Source organism: Sminthopsis crassicaudata, chromosome 2 (genome assembly GCF_048593235.1).
Source record: "Sminthopsis crassicaudata isolate SCR6 chromosome 2, ASM4859323v1, whole genome shotgun sequence".
Lineage (NCBI taxonomy): Eukaryota > Metazoa > Chordata > Mammalia > Dasyuromorphia > Dasyuridae > Sminthopsis > Sminthopsis crassicaudata.
In genome coordinates this window covers 482,659,332-482,681,107 of record NC_133618.1, presented here as the reverse complement: position 1 = coordinate 482,681,107, position 21,776 = coordinate 482,659,332, and the positions used below count along the sequence as shown (strand labels likewise).

The window sequence follows — 21,776 nt, the reverse complement described above, 5'->3', positions numbered from 1 at the left end:
TTCTATTTTCTTGAGACTTTTTTATCTTTTCCAATTCAGAAATCCTACTTTCCTGTGTTTTTTTAACCTTTTCTAATTCACTAATTTTGTTTCCCTGCATCTCCTGTGAATTCTTTATTTTTTCCAACTCCAATTTCAGGACGTTGTTATTCTCTATCATAACTTCCCTTTCTTTTCCCCATTTTTCTTCGATCTCCCTCAATTTTTTAAGAGCTTCTTCTAGGAGAGAGTTATGTGATGGGGGGCAGGGATCGTTCCCCTTTAGGTTGTTGTCTGTTGATTCTCTGCTGTCAACTTCCTCGGGGTTGGATACCCGCTCTTTCTCTGTGTAGAAGGAATCTATGGTTTTTCTAGCTTTTTTGCTCATACTTAAAAAAATCTTTTGGGGTCTGTCTCTGGGGTAGGAAATTATTTACTTCTTTACCAGCTTCCTCCCAGACCGGATGGATGCAGTGGCTCCTGAGCCTGAGCTAAGAGAGAGCTCTGGGAGAGAGTTCCCCACCCCCTCCCTGGAAGTGCCTCAGAGGTGATTAGCACTACTGTGCTTCGAGGGCATAGAATAGTGAAGACAGCACGAAGCCCAGCCTATGTGTCCGGGTGGGGAGTGGATGTCTGCAGCAGGTGACGTGAGAAGCCCCTGTGCTCAAACTGGAAGTGTCTGCCAGAAACCGCGGTCCCTAGTTCAAAGGTTCTGCTTCTCTGGGACTTCCTGGAGCTGAGTTCCACTCCCTCCAGCTAAGCTAGGCAGTGTGTGTTGCCTTGGGCCGTATCCACCCACTTGTCAATCTCTTAACTATTCTCAGGTGGTAGCTGAGGCCACACCCCCTGGTGCTGAGTCTGTTGAGTCACCCCCAGGGTCCGGGGAAAATCTAATCTGAGTTTTAAAATATTTTGGCTTTCTCTTCTGAACTGCTAAATAATTAGCAGAGAAGAGCTAACAGCCTGTGCCAGATTCCTTTACCTCAGTGGCTTCTCTGATCCCAGAGCCCTTCCCAGCGCAATGGGCGCAGTGTGCCCCTACCCCACCGTCTGTGCTGGTCTTTCTTATTCCTCCCCTGAGAACTGACCTTTCCTGTTGAAACTCCAGATTCTCTTCAGCTGGTAAGTCGTGCTTCCAGTCCTTGTGGTATCTATCAGTCCTGAGCTAATTTTGAGACTTAATTTATCTAATTGGTTGTGAGGGAGTGAGGACGTTCACTGAGTTGTGTGTTTCTTCTCCGCCATCTTGGCTCCGCCCCCCTATAGGTCAGCTATTTTTGATGAAAAAAACTAATAAGTTCCATTGTCTCAGTCTTTAAATTTTGTTCTAATATTTCTGCATTACACTCCATTTTAGGAAGCCCACTCAGTGGATAAGGTTTTTAAGCTTAGTCTTTTAAAATTTTTTTCTTAAGACATTTAATTTCATTTTGAATTTCATTTTTAGGTCTTGCTTAATTTCTTTCAGCCAGAAAAATTGGGGCCAAAACGTTCTTTTCTCTGAGGCTATTTTTGTATTTGCTAGGAAAGAACTTAATTTAGAAAGGCCAATATCACTCATTACATCCCTCACCACTATTATCCATCTTTAGCAGATTTTACCAAGAAAAGATTTTTTGTTTTCAATCTTATCTATATTTCCAAAGAGATTTTCCTCTTGACTTTTATCTTGCCACTGAACTTGTATGATGTTAAGGAATGAATGAGGTTGACAATATTGAGCATCTCTGTTTCACTTAATTCTTGTGCAAATCAAGATATCACTTCTTTGAGAACAAAGGATAAACACCAACAATTATGGAGTTACATTCTTGGTTTGTCTTTTGGGTTTCCCAACTGACGGTATTTTTTTCAATATATTCTGAGTTTGCTATATACATACACACATACATACACATCTAGCCTTAGTCCTGGAGCCTGGAACTTTGTGCCAAAGCCAGGCTCTGCTCCCTCCACACCTTTACATGGGATAGACAGACTTTGGTACTGTTAACTCTGTAGTCTGGGCCATCACAATGAATTAAGGTCTAGATGAGCTTGCTGGACCTAAGTGACATAATTTCTGGCTTCTTCCTCCATCTCCTTGTGTCACAATATAGGTAACTTTTGTTCTTTTTTTTCATTCTTCTTGCACTATCACCAACCAGGGAGTGGCTCTATCCCCTGATGCCGCCCTGACAGACCCAACTCAGAGGCTGACCTGGTTTCCAGCACCCTGGAAAATGCCCTGATGCAGAGATATCCAGGTGCTGTGCAAGCTCTTGGCTCTTGGAGACCCCCTCTTTTTCTAGGGATTGTCCTAACATAGCACCAGCCCGGGTGTGAAGCCTTTTATAATTAGTGCCTCTGGGTACACAGCTCCCCCTCCCCCCATCCAGGCCCTGTCTCTCTCTCTTTAGTAGCCCACAGGCTGATTCTGTGCCTCTTCTGCTTCTGGAAGCTGCATCCTCCTGGCTTCTGGTCTTCTTTACCTCAGACTCACCGTGTTTACCTCACCATAATTCCTTTGTGAATGCCGGCTGGCACTGGGTGTCTTCTTGTGCAATCCTGGAATAAACAGAGGAGCACTTAATGGGGTGATTACTGTTGCATTGAATGCCCTTTTAGAATAATGCTAAAATGTAAGAAACTGGATTCTTCTAGGAACTTTTATGGCATCTTAATAAGTTAAAAATTGATAATGACTTGGGCCCAGAATTGAACAAGAGAAAGAGAACAGGTTGGACTGGCTAAGAAATTGCAAAGTTCTTTTAAAAATTCCAAATGTACCTCTGGAAAGAACACGGTAAGTAAGGGGGCAGCTAGGTAACCATAGAAATAATGCCAGACCTGAAGTCAGGAAGACTCATTTTCCTGAGTTCAAATCTATCTTTGGACACTTAGCTGTGTGACTCTGGGCAAATCACTTAACTCTGCTTCAGTTTCTTATCTGTAAAATGAGTTGGAGAAGGAAATGACAAACTATACCAGTATCTTTGCCAAGAAAACCCCAAATAGGGTCACAAATTACTGAAATGAAATGACTAAACAATAACAACAATAATGAAGATAAATAGAATGCAACTTAATATAAACAAGGAATCACAAATGCCATCAAAGAAATATGAGTAAAAAAGATGAGCTAGTCACAGGTAAAAGAATGAAAATTATAAAGGATAGTCAGTGTTCTCCATTAGCATCTTACAATGTCAGAAAAAGTAAAGAAGACATAAGGCATGGCGGAAGAATTTGAGCTCTGAGGTGAGTTTATGCTATATATAGATAAGCATGTTCCCATAGAGCAATAGTGTCAAACTTCCATAGAAGTAGACCCCTGTGGACCAATTACTGACTTAAAAAACATCAAATTAACACTGTCATACTATATTTTTATTTTATTAAACACTTCTCAATGACATTTTAATCTGGTTCAATCACACACGACACCTTTGCTATTAATACAGCATGAGTAAGTAGTGGTTTGAATCATTGGAGGTTGTCAAAATTAACGAGATCATGAATCTATTTGAGTATTTGTTGAGAAAACAAAGAAAAAAGGGTAAGCGTTGCAGAGGAATTGATTTAGGCTTGATATAAGAAGAATCTGAGATCAGTGCATCACTAAGGAAATGTGTCGGAGGAGTTGAAGATGGTTTTTGGTTACTCTTTGCCCTAAAAATATTTCAGGTAACAACACTAGGAATCTAGATCAAGGAAATCACTTCGTAACAATACAATTCTGGATTAACTTTACAAACTCTTGTGTAACCAAGGTGCCATTTCATTGCCCCTAGATTATTCCCTTCATTCCTGGAGTTAAACAAAAGAGCCTCTTCCTTTCTGTCAGCAACATCATCTTTTCTCAACAGAAAGATGGGGAGAAATAATGTGAACAAGACTAGTTATCCATCTTTAGCAGATTTTACCAAGAAAAGATTTTTTGTTTTCAATCTTATCTATATTTCCAAAGATATTTTTTCCTAGATGTTTGGAAAGGGCTTTAGAGAAAAGTAGTATTTCTTGATGTTTCCCATTTTACTAAAATTTTTAAAACTATGCTTCCATTTTATATATTATCATGAATTAGTACGTTTCCAAAGGGCAAAGGCTATTTGTTTTACATTTTCCCTCTATCCTCTATCACTGTACTCTGCATATAAAAGGTGCTTAATGAATATTTGCTGAATAAACAGGGAAGAGAAAACAGTTTTTAAGTCCTCCAGTTAGAGGCTATAATTGAAGGAATGGAAGTGAATACACTCTATAAAGAAGGAACTGTTGAAGGAAAAGAACATGAAGTTATGGACTGGTCAATGAGAGAAACTCAAAAGTTAAAAAGGAGAAGACAGTGAAAGAAACACAGAAGGAACAGTTGAAGAATGAGGCTAGTATACTGTCCAGCTATGCTATTAGTAGAGAAGTTAAAAATGTGGAGAATTTAAAGAAGGAGATAGTCAAAAGCATCAGATGCTTTTGAGAAGCTAGGGAGAATAAGAATGGAGAAAAGAATTTGGTTTGGGCAAAAGATTTTTGAGACTCTTAGATAAGAGGTATTGGGATAAAAGCCAGTCTAAAGAGTTGAGAGTTAAGTGTGGTTAGGAAATGAAAGGAAAAAGTAAATATCTAAGAACTACAATACTTTGATATTTAGAGAGAAAAGGAAAAATTACCTCAATTCCTCACTCTGCATTCACGGACCACGTACAGAAAGACCGAAAGGGTTAGGTCATTCTTATGCCACATTCTCAAAACAATGTCCAATTGTTCAACCTGGGTTCAACATCAGAAACTGATAAAATTTTATCAGTGGAAATTACATTAAAGAAGCAGCATTATTGCCTGCCTTGCTGCTGTACTCCAGGGATAATGGGACCTTTCCATCTCATTTATACCTGAAAGTTTTGTGTTGTCTCCCCCATAAGAATGTGAGCTCCTTGAGAGTAGGGACTGTTTCATTTTTTAAAATTTGTATTCCTAGCACTCAGCAAAGTGATTTGCTCATGGTAATCGCTTAATACTTTTGTTCAGTCAGTCAACGTACCTTGTGTTGAATTGCCTTGAAAAAGTGTGAGTCAGGATAGAGCCTTGGTGTGTTCAAGGTGCTACCTACCATGTTTAGCAACTGCAGCAGGCTATTCTGCACTGATTTTGGAATTGTCATATCTGAGGTTTCATTCAGCCCAAGAGATTTGCTCCCACTTATTGCATAATGTTGGTCTCACAAAGTTACTTTGAGGTCTCACAAAGTTACTTTGAGAAGTCTTAAGCCTGTCCTTTCCTGATAAATGTATCAGGAAAAAAAAACAAAAGGTAACTTTTGTTCTTCTCCACTAGGTCTCCTTTGGAATTTTTATAGGAAATAAAAACCATAAAAACATAGAAATCCAGCTAGAAAGGACATCAGAGATAACTATTCCAATTCCCTTACTTTAGAGAGGAGAAAACTAAGGCCTAAAAAGGGAAAATTATTGCATAAAGTAACTTAAGCATTAAATTTATGCACAGGAACTGTACTTGGAATTGTAGTTGGTGTAGGGAGTTCTCAGTGAGTCATTTGCTTTACCAATGCAGGTTGGTATCTTCTCTACAATCTATCAGTCAGTCAACAAGCATTCATTAAACCATTTAATACTGTGCTAAACATTGAAGAAACAAAGGCAAAAGCAGTTCCTACCATCAAGAAACTCATATTCTTAAAGGGAAACAACACATAAATAACAAGGTAAATAAAAGATATCAGGGTAGATGAAAAGGAATCTGGGAGGCAAAAGCATTAGCAGCTTAGGTAGATTAGGTAAAGTGGTATTTGAGCTGAGTCTTGAAAGCCAGGAAAGAGACAGAAGTAGGGGACAGAACATTAAGATAGCTAAAGCATAGACACAAGGGCAGTGTTCCATGTTGGAAGAAGTACTATGAGGCCAGTGTTGATGAAAGGTGAAAAAAAGGAATCAAGTCTAAGAAGACAGGAAAGATCAAAAAGAATCATCAGGTTTTTAGGAGCTTTAAATACTAAAATAGTTAAACTTGATCCTGGAGGCAATAAGAAGCCACTGGAACTCACTGAGCAAGGAAGTTAACAGATGTACCTTTAGAAAAATCTCTTTGGCAGCAGAGTGGCAGATGGACTAGAATGGAACGACACTAGGAAGAAAGACCAGTTAGGATAGTGCAATGATCCAGTGAGAAGTGAGAGAACTAAAGTTGTGGCTGACACAGTTGAAAAGAGGGAATATATTAGTTACTATGAAGGAAGAAAAGATAAGATTTGGTACAGGACTGGCTGTGATGTAACAGGCCGTAAGTTTTAGAAACTAGCAGGATGGTGGTGCCTTCAACAGTAAAAAGTTTGGCAGAAGGGAGGGTACTGGGGCAGGGAGAGATTCATAATAAGTCCTATTTTGGACATGTTGAGTTTGATGACTATGAAATATTCAGCTCATGATATCCAAAAGGCAGTAAGAAGGCCTGTTGTTCAGAAGAGAGACTTAGGGCAGCATATATCAATTAAAAGGGTTATATATTTTTTTTAAACTGGGCATTTACTCATTTCCAGTCCTGTAGTTATCTTTACTATTTGCCACAATTTTTCAAAGATTATTGAAATAACATTTGCTCCTCAATCTTTTAAAATCTGGAATATCCTTTAATCAGGCATGGAGATCTGAATTTCAATGAGGGCAACTGAGTGTTCTTTCATTTTATTAAATTCAACTTCCTGTTAGCCATATGCTTTTTATATCTATGCTTCAGTCTGAAGATCTGAAAACAATCAAATACTAGTTAAAAACTATTCTCTTTTTTCTCCATTAGTTTACTCATCTGTAAAATGGATTGGGCTAGAGCATCTCCTGTTGCCTTCTAGTGATATTTTAAAGATATAAATAGGAATATTAAGCTCCAATTTAAATCAGAATTCACTAATTTCTCTGTATTGAAATGGATTATACTGTCTAGACTAGTAGAGTCAAATTCACATTCTTGAGGGTGAGGTATCAAGAAGTTGAGTCACCAGACTTTTGAGTTGACAAGAAGTGGAGTAAGGAGAGAGGAAGTAAGAAAGAGGAGAGATTGACTTAGTAAACTGAGAATAAGCCATAACTTGACCATGCAACTAATTTTCTATGGGATCCTGGGCAAATTATCTCATCTTCTAAGCCTCTGTTTTATATATAAGATGGGGGAAAGGGGTTGGCTTAAATTACAAGATCCTTTTTATTGGCTGTAATATTCTTTGAGAGGACATAAAATTAGTTCAGGTGGGATTCAGTGAGATAGTACACCACCAGGTGGGAACAAGGAGTTGATACTCAGCATGAAACAGTTCCACTTTACCACAGTTCCAGAGCACAAGAATGAAAGAAGCTGTGTGTATCAAATGGTGAAGTGGGATGATTCCAACCATCTGGAGTGCCAGTAGAAAAAAAAATGTAATTACCATTTAGTTCTAGATACAAAGGAAGTATTTAAAGGGAAAACATATCTAAACTCCTGGGAGTTGATTTGAAAATGTAGTTCTCATTATTGGCTTTTCAGAAGTAAAACTATAGTAATAATACATGTATTGCCCTAAAAAGTGACTAAAGTCACTAAAATTAGGAAACAATCTGCTAATTGTGACAATTTGTCCCTTCCAATAGTTAAGTGGACTCCTACAAGTCTGTGTAAGAACAGGCACAGAGACACAAGCCAAATTTACCTCTGTGGAACTACTAAGAGAATATATCTCGGTAAGAAATCATTTTATCGAGTGTTCAGAAGTGAGATAATGTTTACATTTGCAGGAATGCCTGTATTCAAATCATCTGTCCTTTTGTCTAATGTTTACCAGTTAATTATTTTGCATCCTAGACTTGTATTCCTGAGTCTACTGACCCCTTCAAATCTGTGAGTTGTCCCAAAGATTGGCCAAAACGAGGGGACATCACATTCAAAGATTACCAAATGAAATACAGGGAAAATACTCCTCTTGTCCTCAATGGTTTAAATCTGAATATCCAAAGTGGACAGACCGTTGGCATCGTTGGAAGGACTGGTTCTGGTGAGCTCATTCATGGATTTTGTTTACTTATCTATTCTGCTTGAGATTGGTTGTGTTAATGCTATAACTATGGATAGCGTTGGCAATACATACATATAAATGCCAACATAATGTGTGTATATTTCTATATATATATATTTACTACCAATCCTAGAAATTAATATTACAGACTATCTCAATATGTAGCGCTTGGAAGAAATGTTTGCTCATTAATCCAGCACTAATTGCACATAAGTTAATTGCTGTAGGGCTTCTCATTGTACCTCCAGAGTAGTTAACTGATTTCTGCCCCTGCTGTAATACCAAGACACCATTTTAAAAACCATTTTCTTCCTTACATTTTCAGATACAATAGAAATGCAAGCTATCTGTTTTGTAACTTTGTAATTTTTTGTTTTTCCCAGGAAAATCTTCATTAGGAATGGCCCTATTTCGACTAGTAGAGCCAACTGCTGGCACGATTTACATTGATGATGTTGACATCTGCACCATTGGTTTGGAAGATCTCAGAACCAAGCTCTCTGTGATCCCCCAGGATCCTGTCCTGTTTGTAGGTACAGTAAGGTAGCTGTTTTTATCATTGCCCGTTCATATTCTCAGATAGTGAAACCAGACTGACCAGGAGCTTATCAGGTTTCCCAGTATTGGGAGAAACAGTCTGAGAGGAAGCAGCATTTCACTGGTAGGCAGGAGAACTGCTGGAAACTTTTAGTGAATCAACTGGTAAGTACAGCATGATTTTTGCTAAGAAGATCCTATGAACTACATAGTCAGTAGTGACTAGTATAGTTACTACTACTATTATTTAATGATCACTACTAGTACACAATTCACTCCTATGGATAAAGAAGCTGATTTTCCTGAGAGTACATTATTTTTTTTAAAGTTCACTTACCATTGTAATGAGCTAACTCAGAACTGCTCAGGAAATGACTTAGGATTGCTTTCTTTTAAGACATCATCTATGTTTTGTATATATGTTGCATCTACCTAGAGAATTACATGATATCTCTATGCAATATATGGTCCTTGAGAGTAGGTTCTATCTATGTGTGTGTGTGTGTGTGTGTGTTTGTTTGTTTTTGAGGGGAGACTTTGTTATATCCTCTGTGCTTAGTACAAAGCCCAGTACATGTTGTTAATTCAATTGTTTGGTTTTGTCTTCATGATTCCATGGACTATATAGCATATCAGATCCTTTTATTCAATATTATTTCTTAAAAGTTTGTCTAAGTTCATGTTTGTTGTTTCTATGATACTACTTATGTATTGCATCCTCTGCTATCTCCTTTTCCTTTTACCTTAAATCCTTCCCAACACCAGGGACTTTTCCAATGAGTCCCATCTTCTCATTATATGGTCAAAGTAAGTTCAGCTTCACTATTTGATTTTCCAGTGAAAGACCCAAATTAATTTCTGTTGTAAATGTTGACTGATTTCATTTCCTTGCTGTCCAAGGAACTCTCAAGTCTTCATCAGCACCACAATTTGAAACATCAATTCTATGGTGCTCAGCTTTCATTATAGCCCAAGCCACAAATTGCTACTGGAAAAACCACAGTTTTGTCTATACAGACCTTTACTGGGAAGGTAATGTTCCTATTTTTCAGTGTGCTGTCCAGATTTGCCACAGTTTTTCTTCCAAGGAGCAAGCATATTAGCTGCAGTTGCCATCTGCAGTGATCTTTGAGGCTAAGAACATAAAATCTTACATTGCGTCCATTTCTTCCTCTATTTGCCGGAAAGTGATAGGGTTAATTGCCAAGATCTTGTACTTATTTATTTGTTTTTATGTTAAGCTCCTGGCCAGCTTTTATACTTTTTATATATTTCACTACAATCAAGAAGCTTCTTAATTTCTTTCCACTTTCTGCCATTAGAGTGGTATCATCTGCATATCCAAGCTTATTGATATTTCGTCCAGCAACCTTAATAATTTTTTATTATTATACATAAAAAATGTATATTGTATAATTATAATATAATGTATATAATGTATAATATGGTGTTATACGTGATGTATTCTGCATATAAGTTAAATAAATAAATTGAAAATAAACAGCTTTGTCATAGCTCTTTTCAATCTTAAATCAATCAATTGTTCATGTTTGGTTCTAATAGTTGTTTTTGTCCTGCATACAGGTTCCTCAGGAGTCAAATAAGATGATAGGTTATTCCCATCTTGAGAACTTGCCACATTTTTTTGGTGATCCACATAGTCAAAGGCTTTAATATAGTCATTGAAGCAGAAGTAGATATTTTTCTGAAACTTCTTTACTTTCTTAGCAATCCAATGCATTTGGTAATTTAGTCTCTAATTCCTCTGTCTGTTTGAAAACTATCCTGCTCTTCTGGTAATTCTCAGTTCACATATTGCTGAAGCCTAGGTTAAATAATCGTAAGTAGAATCTTACTGATATATGAAATGAGCACAATTGTTGGTAATTTGAACATTACTTGACATTTGCCCTTCTTTAGGATTAGACATAAACTGATGTTTTCCATTCAGTGGCCACTGTTGTGTTTCCAAATTTGCAGATATATTGAGTGTAGCATTTTCACAGCATCATCTTTTAGGGTTTTAAATAGTTCAGCTGGAATTCTATCACCTCCATTAAACTTACTGCTAGCAATGCTTCCTAAGGCCTTCTTGACTTAATTCTCCAGGATGTCTTGTTCTAGGTCAAAAATCACACCATCTTGTTTATGGGTGATGTTAAGATCTTTCTTTTATAGTTCTTTTGTGTATTCTTGTTACCTTTTCTATTTCCATTAAAATCTTTATTTTAATCTTTTATCGTGATTATTTTAACATGAAGCTTTCCTTGGATAGCTCTAATTTTTTAAAGCAATCTTATTATTATTTTTTTTTTACTTCTTTGCATTGTTCATTTGCATTTCTTTCTCCTGGCTATTCTTTGGGATTTTGAATTCAGTTAAATACATCTTTCTCTTTCTCCTCTATCTTTCCCTTTCCTCCTTAACTCCTTCAGGATTTATAAAATCTTAATTGACATTCATTTTGTTTTCTTACTGTTCCTTTTCTTTGGAATCTTTTTTTGTTGGTGCTTCCTGCACAAAATTGAGAACCTCTTTCCATAGTTCTCCATATATTATCTACTAGATCTGATCTCTTAATTCATCACCTCTCCATTTCATATTAATAACGAGTGTTGTTTAGGTAATACATATATGGTCTAATAGTTTTCTCCACTTGGTTCAATTTAAGTCTGAATTTTTCTTTTTTATATATAATAATAACTTTTTATTTTTCAAAATACATGCAAAGATAGTTTTCAACATTCAGTCTTGCAAAACTTTGTGTTTCAAATTTTTCTCCCTCTTCCTCACTCCCACTGATAGCAAGCAATCCAATATAGGTTAAACATGGGCAATTCTTCTAAACATATTTCCACATTTATCATGCTGGACAAGAAAAATCAGATAAGGGGGGATGGAATGAGAACACAAGCAAGCAAACAACAACAAAAGATGAAAATACTTTGTTGTGATCCACATTCAGTCCCCATAGTCCTTTCTCTGAGTGTAGATGACTCTTTCCATCACAAGTCTATTGGAACTGGCCTGAACCATCTCATTGTTGAAAAAAGCCATGTCCATCAGAATTGATCATCGTACAATCTTGCTATTGCTGTGTACAATGTTCTTTTGGTTCAATTCACTTAAGTTCATGTTAAGTCTCTCCTGGCTTTTCTGAAATCAGCTTGCTCATTATTTCTTATAGAACAATAATATTCTATTATATTCATATGTTATAATGTATATATTATATTGGACATAATAATTAATTTAATTTAATTTTAGAATTTTCCCAGCAAATATCAAATAGTGAGTTCTTATCCTAGAAGTGTTTATGAATCACTAGATTACTATAGTCAGTGACTATTGTATCTTGTGAATCTAATCTATTTCACTGATCAACTACTCTTATTTTTTTAGCTAGTACCAAATGGTTTTGATGACTGATGCTGCATTATATAATGTAGTTTTTAGGTCTGGCATAGGGAGGCCACCTTCATTCCCTTGAAATTTTTCAATAAGAATACATTCTAAGGGCTTATTAATTTTTATTGACTGAATTCAGTGAATCATCAGTCACATGTTGATGATAATATGAAATAGTATATGTGAAATGTTTTATAACTGAAACAGTAGGTAACAGTTTACCACTTATTCGACATTCTTAACAAATTACTGGCATGTTAGGTAAATGACTTGGACAGGATATCCATATTTTTAGTAAAACATTTATCAAAGTTTCTCATGATATCCATATGTAAAAGATGGTAAGATGTTATATTGGTTGTTGTTTGGAATATTAATAACGCACTGAAATGGCTCCCAAATGTGGTCTTTAATGAGTTGATGTCTGTAAAACAATTGTAAAGAGGTCCTAGTAGAGTGCTATAGGGAACTATGCTTGGCTATGTTCTGTTTAATATTTTTGCCAATGATTTACATGACAAAAAGATAACATACCAAGAAGTTGTAAGGGATAACTAATATACTAAATGACAGAACTGGGATCTAAAAAGGCCTTAACAGATTGAAATGAAGGATTCATCTAACAAGGATAAGATGTGATTAGATAGCAGCTGGCTTTATGTATCACACTTTAAGGTTTACAAAGTATTTTATAAACAGTATCTCATTTCTTCCTGTCAATAACTCAAAAAAGTATTTAAAGGAATCATTACCCCACTTTCAAATGAGAAAATAGAGTCTCAGAGAGCTGCAGTTTCTTGTCCATGGTTACTCAGATCAGAGGCATAGTTTGAACTGAGGCCTTCCTGTTTTTAAGTTGCGTTCTCATTCTGGTAAATGATGCTTAATTTAAAAAAGACCTGGATATATATGTGTGTGTGTGTGTGTGTGTGTGTGTGTGTGTGTGTGTGTGTGTGTGTGTGTGTTTGTGTGTGTGTGTATGTGTGTGCATGTGTGTGCGTGTGTAAGATGTGATTTCTATGAAGCAAAATGACAACAAAAAAGACATTAAAAAAATTCTGGTATTAAGTACAAGGAAACTGTTAAGTCCATATATTCTATTCTGGTGAAAAATTCTTCTAAGGAACTTTCTTCAGAAGACTAGGATGGTGAATGACTAGAAACCATGACATGAGGAAGGACTGAAGGAACTGAGGCTATAAAAGGAGAGAAGTCTGAAAGAAGGTTATGAAAATTAACTTTAAATGGATGAAGAGTTATCATATGGAAGGTGCAATGTCTCTCTAGACAAAACTAGAATCAATGAGTAGACATTATAAGGGGCAAGCTTTAAGCTTAATATGAGGGAGAATTCGAAATTCAGAAATGTCAAGCAAATGGAATTAACTGATAGGTGAGGCACTGAGTGTCCTGTCATGGGAAATATTTAAGCACAGGCCACTAACCATATATGAATCAATCATACATCTAGAGAGTCCTCAGAAGCTCATCTAGTCCAATCTCTTTATATTACAAATCTTTATATTACAAATGAGTAAACTGAGACCAGGGACATCAAATGACTTGTTCAAAATCCCACAAGTAGTAAGTATCAGAGGCAGGATTTGAACTTAGATTGTATAACTATAATCTACAAAGTAGGATTTCCGCCCCCCCCCCCCCCCCCCACTATACCACAATGAAATAGAGAAGAATTCTAGTTTTTGAGCAGGAAGCTTGACTAGATGAATTCTAGAGTCCCTTCCAACTGTCTAATTCTGGGGATTCACCTAAGAGCCATTAATTAGGTTGCTTTATTGCTTGGTTTCGATACATGAGTTAAGCATTGTTTGTGGTTAATCAGTCTAATCATGATCAAATAGTATACATTCATTTATATTCTCATTGTTGCCAAAATGTAGAAAACCACATTTTAATGCACCTATAAAATAAACTAAATGATTATCCCTTCATTATAGCAAATAAGTCTTCTCTTATTTTTTTTTTTTAGGTTTAATTTGGATCCTTTTGAGAGCCGCACAGATGAGGAACTCTGGCAGGTCCTGGAGAGAACTTTCATGAAAGATACAGTATGTTTCTAGGCCATAGCATTTTTTTTCCTGAAAATTGTATTACCTCTCCCTGAATCATTCTCCAGTATTGTGATAATTTTCTTGCTTTTACTATAGTTAGGTAATTCAGTACAATGTGCAGAGACTGGTATGCCTATAGGTATGAAGCCAGTATTAGTGGCCCAGACTGGAAAGATCTGGTACCTCTGCTTCTCTGAGATATTTTCTTTTATTTTTGGATCCAAGATGGACATTTCCATTGGCTACTTGCCTTTCTGGGGCAACTATTTTGACTTAAATGGGCTATGTCAAGGAGTTTTCCCTATCCCATTCTAGCTATGAATACAGTCATTAAAAGTCATTTCCAGTCAAGTACAAGTTCTCCAGAAGTACGGATGATTCTTTTAGTTGAGATAACTATAGGGACATGTGAATCACATGGCAATTTTGAATTATTAATATCAAGTTACTCCCTGGTTTTTTTTTCTTATGCATGTTTGAAATATTTAAATAATTGTCTGGCATCTCCTTCTCTGTGTTTAGTAAAATAAAGCATACTGATGAATGCAGCAGGGGCAGCAATCAATAAGCACTAGCCATGACAATTGTATAGATCATCATTGTAAATGTGACATTTACCATGTTTTATAGATAATGAAACTCCCAGAGAAATTACAGGCAGAAGTCACAGAAAATGGAGAAAACTTCTCAGTAGGGGAACGGCAACTGCTTTGTATGGCAAGAGCACTTCTTCGTAATTCAAAAGTAAGGAAATAGCATGGAAAATTGATTGGTCATATTTTGGATATTTCTAGCAGGACTGCTAAAGAGAGAAGTTATAGCAGCATGCTTGCCTTTTGGCAGAGGCAGAACAATTGGACGACTTTAAAACTGAGCAGAGGCTTCTGAAACAAGGTTTTGTTGGATAAGTGGGTGGGATAAATTGACAAAGGTATCATCTTTGCCTGAATCTCCTCTCAGGAGCCTAGCTTATATATTCTTTCTACTTTTCCAATTGTTCAGGTTTAAAATCCTGCTCTCATTTTGTATCTCAATTTCCTGAAAAGTTAGAGGTCTAGTAAACAATTGTTCCAAGGGATTTTGAGAAATTTAGGATGTGAGAAATACATAATCTAGACTTATTCTCAGGAACATGGTTTACTGAAGATAATGCTATTGCTTTCAAAGACTCTTTTTCCAATCCACTTCCCCATTTTTATAATAATTTATATTTCTCTAACACATTAAAGTTTACACTTCAATTTCCATTATCTCCTTGTTCATTAAAATAATCCTATGGAAAAACAAAGATAGGCATTATCATTGTTATTACCATTTTACAGAAGAGGAAGCTAAGGCTCAAAGAGATAATTTGCTCACTGCAGAACTGAGATTTGAATACAAATTTCTTGATTCTAGGTAGGTTCAGTGTTCTCCATGGCACCTAGTTATTGATGCAGACAAATTAAAAATAGTATTGTGGCTGATGACAATATATTCTTTCTTCTTGTTAATTTATAAGGTTAGAATAAGACATTTTGAAAGGAAGTTACATGGCTTAAAGAGTTCATACAAATAAGATATAATTTCCCCCAAGAGTCATCTAAACAAAAATTCTGGGCATTTCTTTTCTGGACTCAAAAGTTAGTATGGAATGATTTTAATAACCACTTTTCTTCAACAGATTGTTCTCCTTGATGAAGCCACTGCTTCAATGGATTCAAAAACAGATGCATTGGTTCAGAGTACCATTAAAGAAGCCTTCAAGGGCTGCACTGTTTTAACCATTGCTCATCGTTTAAACACAGTCTTAAATTGTGACCGTGTCCTAGTCATGGATAGTGGGAAGGTAAAGAAAGTCCTGTCTTGATTAATTTAGCCAGAAACATTATCTGATTCTGTCTCGTGTTGGAGATTTTTCTAATATTCTAATATTTTCTAATATCTTTGACTTTCAGGTGGTTGAGTTTGATTTGCCAGAAGTGCTTGCTGAGAAGCCAGATTCTGCATTTGCAACATTATTAGCTGCAGAACAAGAAGTCTGATAGTAAAAAGCATACTGTGGGTGCCCATCATGTGACGTTAGAGAAGGATGATAATGTATGTCATGAAATGAAGTCAATTCAAGAGCCCAGTGTCCAGGAATGCTTATCATTGTGATTTTAGTGGGAACAGGGGTTGACATGCAGAAAGCACCCAGCCCACAGGGAACTGACTATGTTGGGATTGAACTGCCTGGCCTTCTAATGTCTCCTCACCTTGGCTTTGAAGTTGTGATGGACCATGGACAGAATCAGACAGAACTAGTGGATTCATACATGCCCCTCTTCTACTAAAATTCCAATACTATGTCCATACTAATTCAATAATTTCCTGAAAATGGAAATAATGATTTTTTTTCTGGGAGAACATGTTAACAGAAAACAGAATGCAGAGGTGCCTGGATATAGGGTTTTTACAGGGTTTCCTTGCAGAACCATCAGAGGAAAAGAGCATGTGTGTCCTATTTAAGTTCCAATTCACTTCTATCTTGACTATGTAGCATGCAATAACTACATGAATTTGTAGCATGAAATATTGATTGCAGTTTTTGTTAAAAATAAAATCATACTGTATTCTCCATTTGATCTCTTATCTAGAATAACCAGGAAAACAAAATGCTGGAGTTTATATGTAATTGATATTTTTATATCTTTATTTGGTCATTAAAATGCACTAGAAAATTAAACTACTTTGAAATGTTGCTTCACAATTATTTTCCTGAAGAGAGCAGAACTTTTGTACCATTTCCTCTTATGGAAACATACTGATTTCTTCCTTCATTCAATAACTTATGCAATGTTTTCCTAATAAAGAATTTTCTTTGACTTCAAGGTTCTTTGCAGCTGTGACAGATACATTAAAAATGCCCTCCAAGTAGACCAGGGAGTGACCAGTTCTAATTCGTTATGACTTTTAAAAAGAAATAGCAAATTTAAAATGTTTTTTTTTGCAAGATTTGCCAATGGCAGTTTTTTTTTCTTTTTTTTTTTATGAGTAGTCTATTGATAGTTACAGCAGCTTCTCATGGTTATGCTATGGTGATTTAATGTTGCTTATTACATTCCTGTGACATGAAGGGAAATTTGATGTCTTGAAGATTTCTCCTCTTAGCTTTTATCTTATTGTACTGAATACCAGAGAGGAGTGTTTTCATCAGCAAAAGATTAACACTGAATTCAATCAAAGCTGAAAATGACAAAGTTAGGGAGGCTCAATTCAAATGCAGTTCATACCAAGAAAAATGCCTCTCCGCCAAGCTCTGAATCTTCAAGGTGAAAGGACATAATGTACCTTTAAATGGTCCACTGCACAGGGAACAGCTTTCTCTCAATGTTGAGTCAAAACACTAATGTGAGACAGTAGAGGTTACAAGTTTAGGCCAATTACAGTCAGTCAATTTGATATCTAGCATTTTTTGTCAATAAGCAGAAAATCCTGGTTATATATTTTTGGGAGATGGGGGAGGATTCCTTTCTCTTCACCATTGGATGATGATTTTCAAGAGGTGCCTCCAAGCTAATAATGATCTGAGCATCTACTGGTGTCAATCTCTTCTGCAACTGTTTTAAAATGACCTATTGGTAAAAGGGGAGGACAGACTGAGGGAGATGGTGGCCAGAAGCAAAACATTGGTGATGAGGGAAAGAGGGAAAAAGAAAAAATATAATTTGGGGAAAATAAAGTGGTAAGAAATAATTTTATCTGTGAATGTGAATGGGATGAACTCTTCCACAAAATGGAAATAGCAGACAGGATTAAAAGCCAGAATCCTATAATATGTTATTTACAAGTAAAAGACATTTAAAGCAGAACGATAGAGTAAAGGTAAAAGGTTTGAGCATAATCTTATTATGCTTCAGCTAAAGTAAAAATCAGGGTTAGTGATCCTGATCTCAGATAAAGCAAAAGCAAAAATCTAAAAATAAGGAAACTCTCATCTTGCTAAAAGGTACCATAGATGATACTAAATATGTACACCAAGTGGCATAGCATCCAAATTACTAGAGAAGTTAATAGAGCTGCAAGAAGAAATAGACAGCAAAACTATTCCAGGGGGGATGTCAACCTTACTTATCAGAACTAGATAAATCAAACCACAAAATGAGGTAAATAGAATTTTAGAAAAGGTATAACAGACCTTTGGAGAAAATTGAAGACAGGAATATACTTTTTCTTGGTGGTACATGGAATTTCCACAAAAATTGACTATCAGGGCAAAAAATATTAAGTGCAGAAGGCAGAAATAGTAAATGCATCTTTTTCGGATTATGATGTAATAAAAATGATAAAGGGTTAGGGGAAAATAGAGCAAATATAGGAAACTAATCCTGCAGAATGAGTGGGTGAAACAATCATAAACATAATTTCATCCAAGAGAATGACAATGAGATAACATACCAAAATTTATGAGATACAAAGCAGATCTTAGGGAAAGCTTTATATCTCTAGATACATTGTTGCATAAAACAAAAAGATCAATGAATTGGGCATGCAATTAAAATCCCCCAATTAAATACCAAATTTGAAATTCTGAAAATAAAAGGGGAAATTAATGAAACTCAAACTACTGCACTAATAAAACTAAAAGTTTCATGAAAAAAGCCAACAAAACAGAAAAAAAAACCTTTAGTTGATTTGATTAGGAAAAGGAAAAAATAAAATCCAATTGTTAGTATTAAAAATAAAAAGGGTGAACTTTCCACCAATAATTAGAGCAATAATTAAAGAGTTATTTTGCCAACTGTATGCCAATAAATCTAATAATTTAAGTGAAATAGATGAATATTTACAAAAACAGAAATCATCCAGATTAATAGGAGGAAAAGCTAGTCCTATTTTAGAAAAATTGAACAAGCTATTAACTCTGTAAGAAAAAAATATCCAGGGCTAAATGGATTTATATATAGACTTTACCAAACATTTAAAAGACAATACCAATACCATGCAAATCATTTGGTTTTTAAAAATCTTTTTATTTTCAAAATATATGCATGGATAATTTGACAATATTGACCCTTGCATAGCCTTGTGTTTCAGATTTTCTTCTCCTTCCCTCCATCCCTTCCCCTAGATGGCAAGCCATTCAATATATGTTAAACTATATGTCAAATCCAATATGTATAAACATTTGTATGATTCTCTTGCTACACAAGAGAAATTGGATCAAAAAAAGAGAAAGAAAATGAGTAAGAAAACAAAATGCAAGCAAACAACAACAAAAAAGTGAGACTGTTATGTTGTGATCCATATTCAATTCCTAAAGTCCTCTCTCTGGGTGTAGATGACTCTCTTCATCACAAGATCATTAGAACTGGCATCAATCATCTCATTGTTGGAAAGAGTCAAGTTCATAAAAATTGATCGTCATATAATATTGTTGTTACCATGTACAATGATCTCCTGGTTGTGCTCATTTCACTTAGCATCAGTTCATGTAAGTCTCTCCAGGTCTCTCTGAAATCATCATGCTGGTTGTTCTTACAGAACAATAATATTCCATAACATTCATATACTACAATTTATTTAGCCATTCTCCATTGATGGGCATCCATTCAATTTCCAGTTTCTAGCCACTACAAAAAGGGCTGCCACAAACATTTTTGCACATATCGGTCCTTTTCTCTACTTTAAGATCTCTTTGGGATATAAGCCAAGTAGAAACACTGCTGGGTCAAAGGGTATGCACAGTTTGAAGACTTTTTGAACATAGTTCCAAGTTATGCAAACTATTTAGAAAAATAGAAAAAGGAGAAGTACTACCAAAATTCCTTTTATGACACAGATATGATGCTGATACGTAAATGAGGTAGGGTCAAAACAGAGAAAGAAAATTTCCTTAATGAATATTGATGCAAAAATCTTAAATAAAATATTAGCAAAGAAATTACAAGAAGTTATCAGCAGAACAATACACCATGATAAAGTAGAATTAATACTGAGAATGCAGGGCAGTTCAATATTAGGAAAACCATTAGCATAATTGGCTATTTTAATAATCTAACTAACAAATCATATGATTATCACAACAGATACAGAAAAAGCATTTGACAAAATTCAACACTCATTCCTATTAAAATTGGAATATTGTTAGGAATAAATAGAGTATAAGAATAAATGGAGTTTTCCTTAAAATGATCTGTAACATCTGTTTAAAATCATCATCAGCATCATATGTAATGGGGATAAACTAAAATCATTCCTGTTAAGATCAGGGATGAAACAAGGTTGTCTCCTATCACTATTACTATTTAATATTGTATTAGAAATATTAGCTTTAGCAGTAAAACAGAAGAACAAGAAATTAAAAGAAATTGGAGTAGGTAATGAGGAAACCAAATTATCATTTTGCAAATGATATGATGGTTATACTTAGAGAATCCTAGAGAATCAACCCAAAAAACTACTAGAACAATTCACAACTTCAGCAAAGTTGCAGGATATAAAATAAATCCACATAAATAATCAGCATTTGTATATGTTACCAACCAAGTCCTGCAGCAATAGATATAAAGAGAAATTCCATTTAAAATAACTGTAGATAATATAAAATATTTGGGAGTCTACCTGCCAAGACAAAGTCAAGAACTATAGAAACACAATTACAAAACACTTTCCATTCCAATAAAGTCAGATCTAATCAATTGGAAGAATATCAAGTGCTCATGGGTAGGCTGAGTTAATATAATAAAAATGACAATTCTACCTAATTAATCTACCTATTCAGTGCCAGACCAATCAAACTTCTAAGAACTTATTTTACATAGCTAAAAAAAATAATAACAAAGTTCACCTGGAAGAGCAAAGGGTCAAGAATTTTAAGGGAATTAATTAAAAAATGCAAATGAATGCGGTCTAGTTGTACCAAACCTAAAATTATATTATAAAACAAAAGAAAAATCATTTGTTACTGGTTAAGAAATAGAGTAGTTTGATCAGTGGAATAGGTTAGGTTCATAAGACACAATAGTCAATGACTATAGTAATCTAGTGTTTGATAAACCCAAGGAACCCAGCTTCTGGGATAAGAATTCATTTTGACAAAAATTTCTGGGAAAATTGGAAATTAGTATGGCAGAAACTAGGCATTGACCCATACCTAACACTCTATACCAAGATAAGGTCTAAATGGGTTCATGATTTAGACATAAAGAGTGATATTTTAAGTACGTTAGAACAAAAGATAGTCTACCTCCCAGATCTACAGAGAGGAAAGAATTTGTGGTCAAAGAAAAACTAGAGTACATTATGAAATGCAAAATGGAAATTTTGATTATATTAAGTTAAAAAGTTTTTGTACAAACAAAACTAATGTAAACAAGATTAGAAAGAAAGCAGTAAACTGGAAAAATTTTTTTACATCCAAGGGTTCCAATAAAGGCCTCATTTATAAACTATATAGAGAACTGACTCAGATTTATAAGAATACAAGCCATTCTCCAACTGATAAATGGTCAAAGGATATGAATAGATAATTTTCAGATGAAAAAATTAAAACTATTTCTAGTAATATGAAAAAATGCTTTAAGCTACTATTGATCAGAAAAATGCAAATTAAGACAACTCTGAGGTACGACTACATACCTCTCAGATTGGTTAACATGACAGGAAAAATTAATGATGGATGTTAGAGGAGATATGAGAAAATTGAGACACTAATACATTATTGATGGAGTTGTGAATTGATTCAACTATTCTGGAAAGCAATATGAAACTATGCCCAA

At 35.2% G+C, this 21,776-nt stretch overlaps 1 protein-coding gene across 6 annotated transcripts in view; it reads left to right on the top strand.

Moving 5' to 3' along the window:
• ABCC12 (ATP binding cassette subfamily C member 12) overlaps positions 1 to 16,741 on the top strand; it is a 77,215-nt gene extending 60,474 nt beyond the window's left edge. For 4 of the 6 annotated variants that reach the window (XM_074293317.1, XM_074293315.1, XM_074293318.1 and 1 more), the window contains 7 exons: positions 7,596 to 7,685; positions 7,807 to 7,996; positions 8,401 to 8,560; positions 13,953 to 14,031; positions 14,665 to 14,778; positions 15,698 to 15,862; positions 15,972 to 16,741. In XM_074293317.1, the coding sequence (XP_074149418.1) occupies positions 7,596 to 7,685; positions 7,807 to 7,996; positions 8,401 to 8,560; positions 13,953 to 14,031; positions 14,665 to 14,778; positions 15,698 to 15,862; positions 15,972 to 16,058 (885 nt within the window). In that variant the 3' untranslated portion in view covers positions 16,059 to 16,741. The remainder of the gene's footprint in view (positions 1 to 7,595; positions 7,686 to 7,806; positions 7,997 to 8,400; positions 8,561 to 13,952; positions 14,032 to 14,664; positions 14,779 to 15,697; positions 15,863 to 15,971) is intronic. The other 2 variants (XR_012486816.1, XM_074293316.1) reach the window with 2 other exon arrangements.
• Positions 16,742 to 21,776: the final 5,035 nt, after the last annotated feature.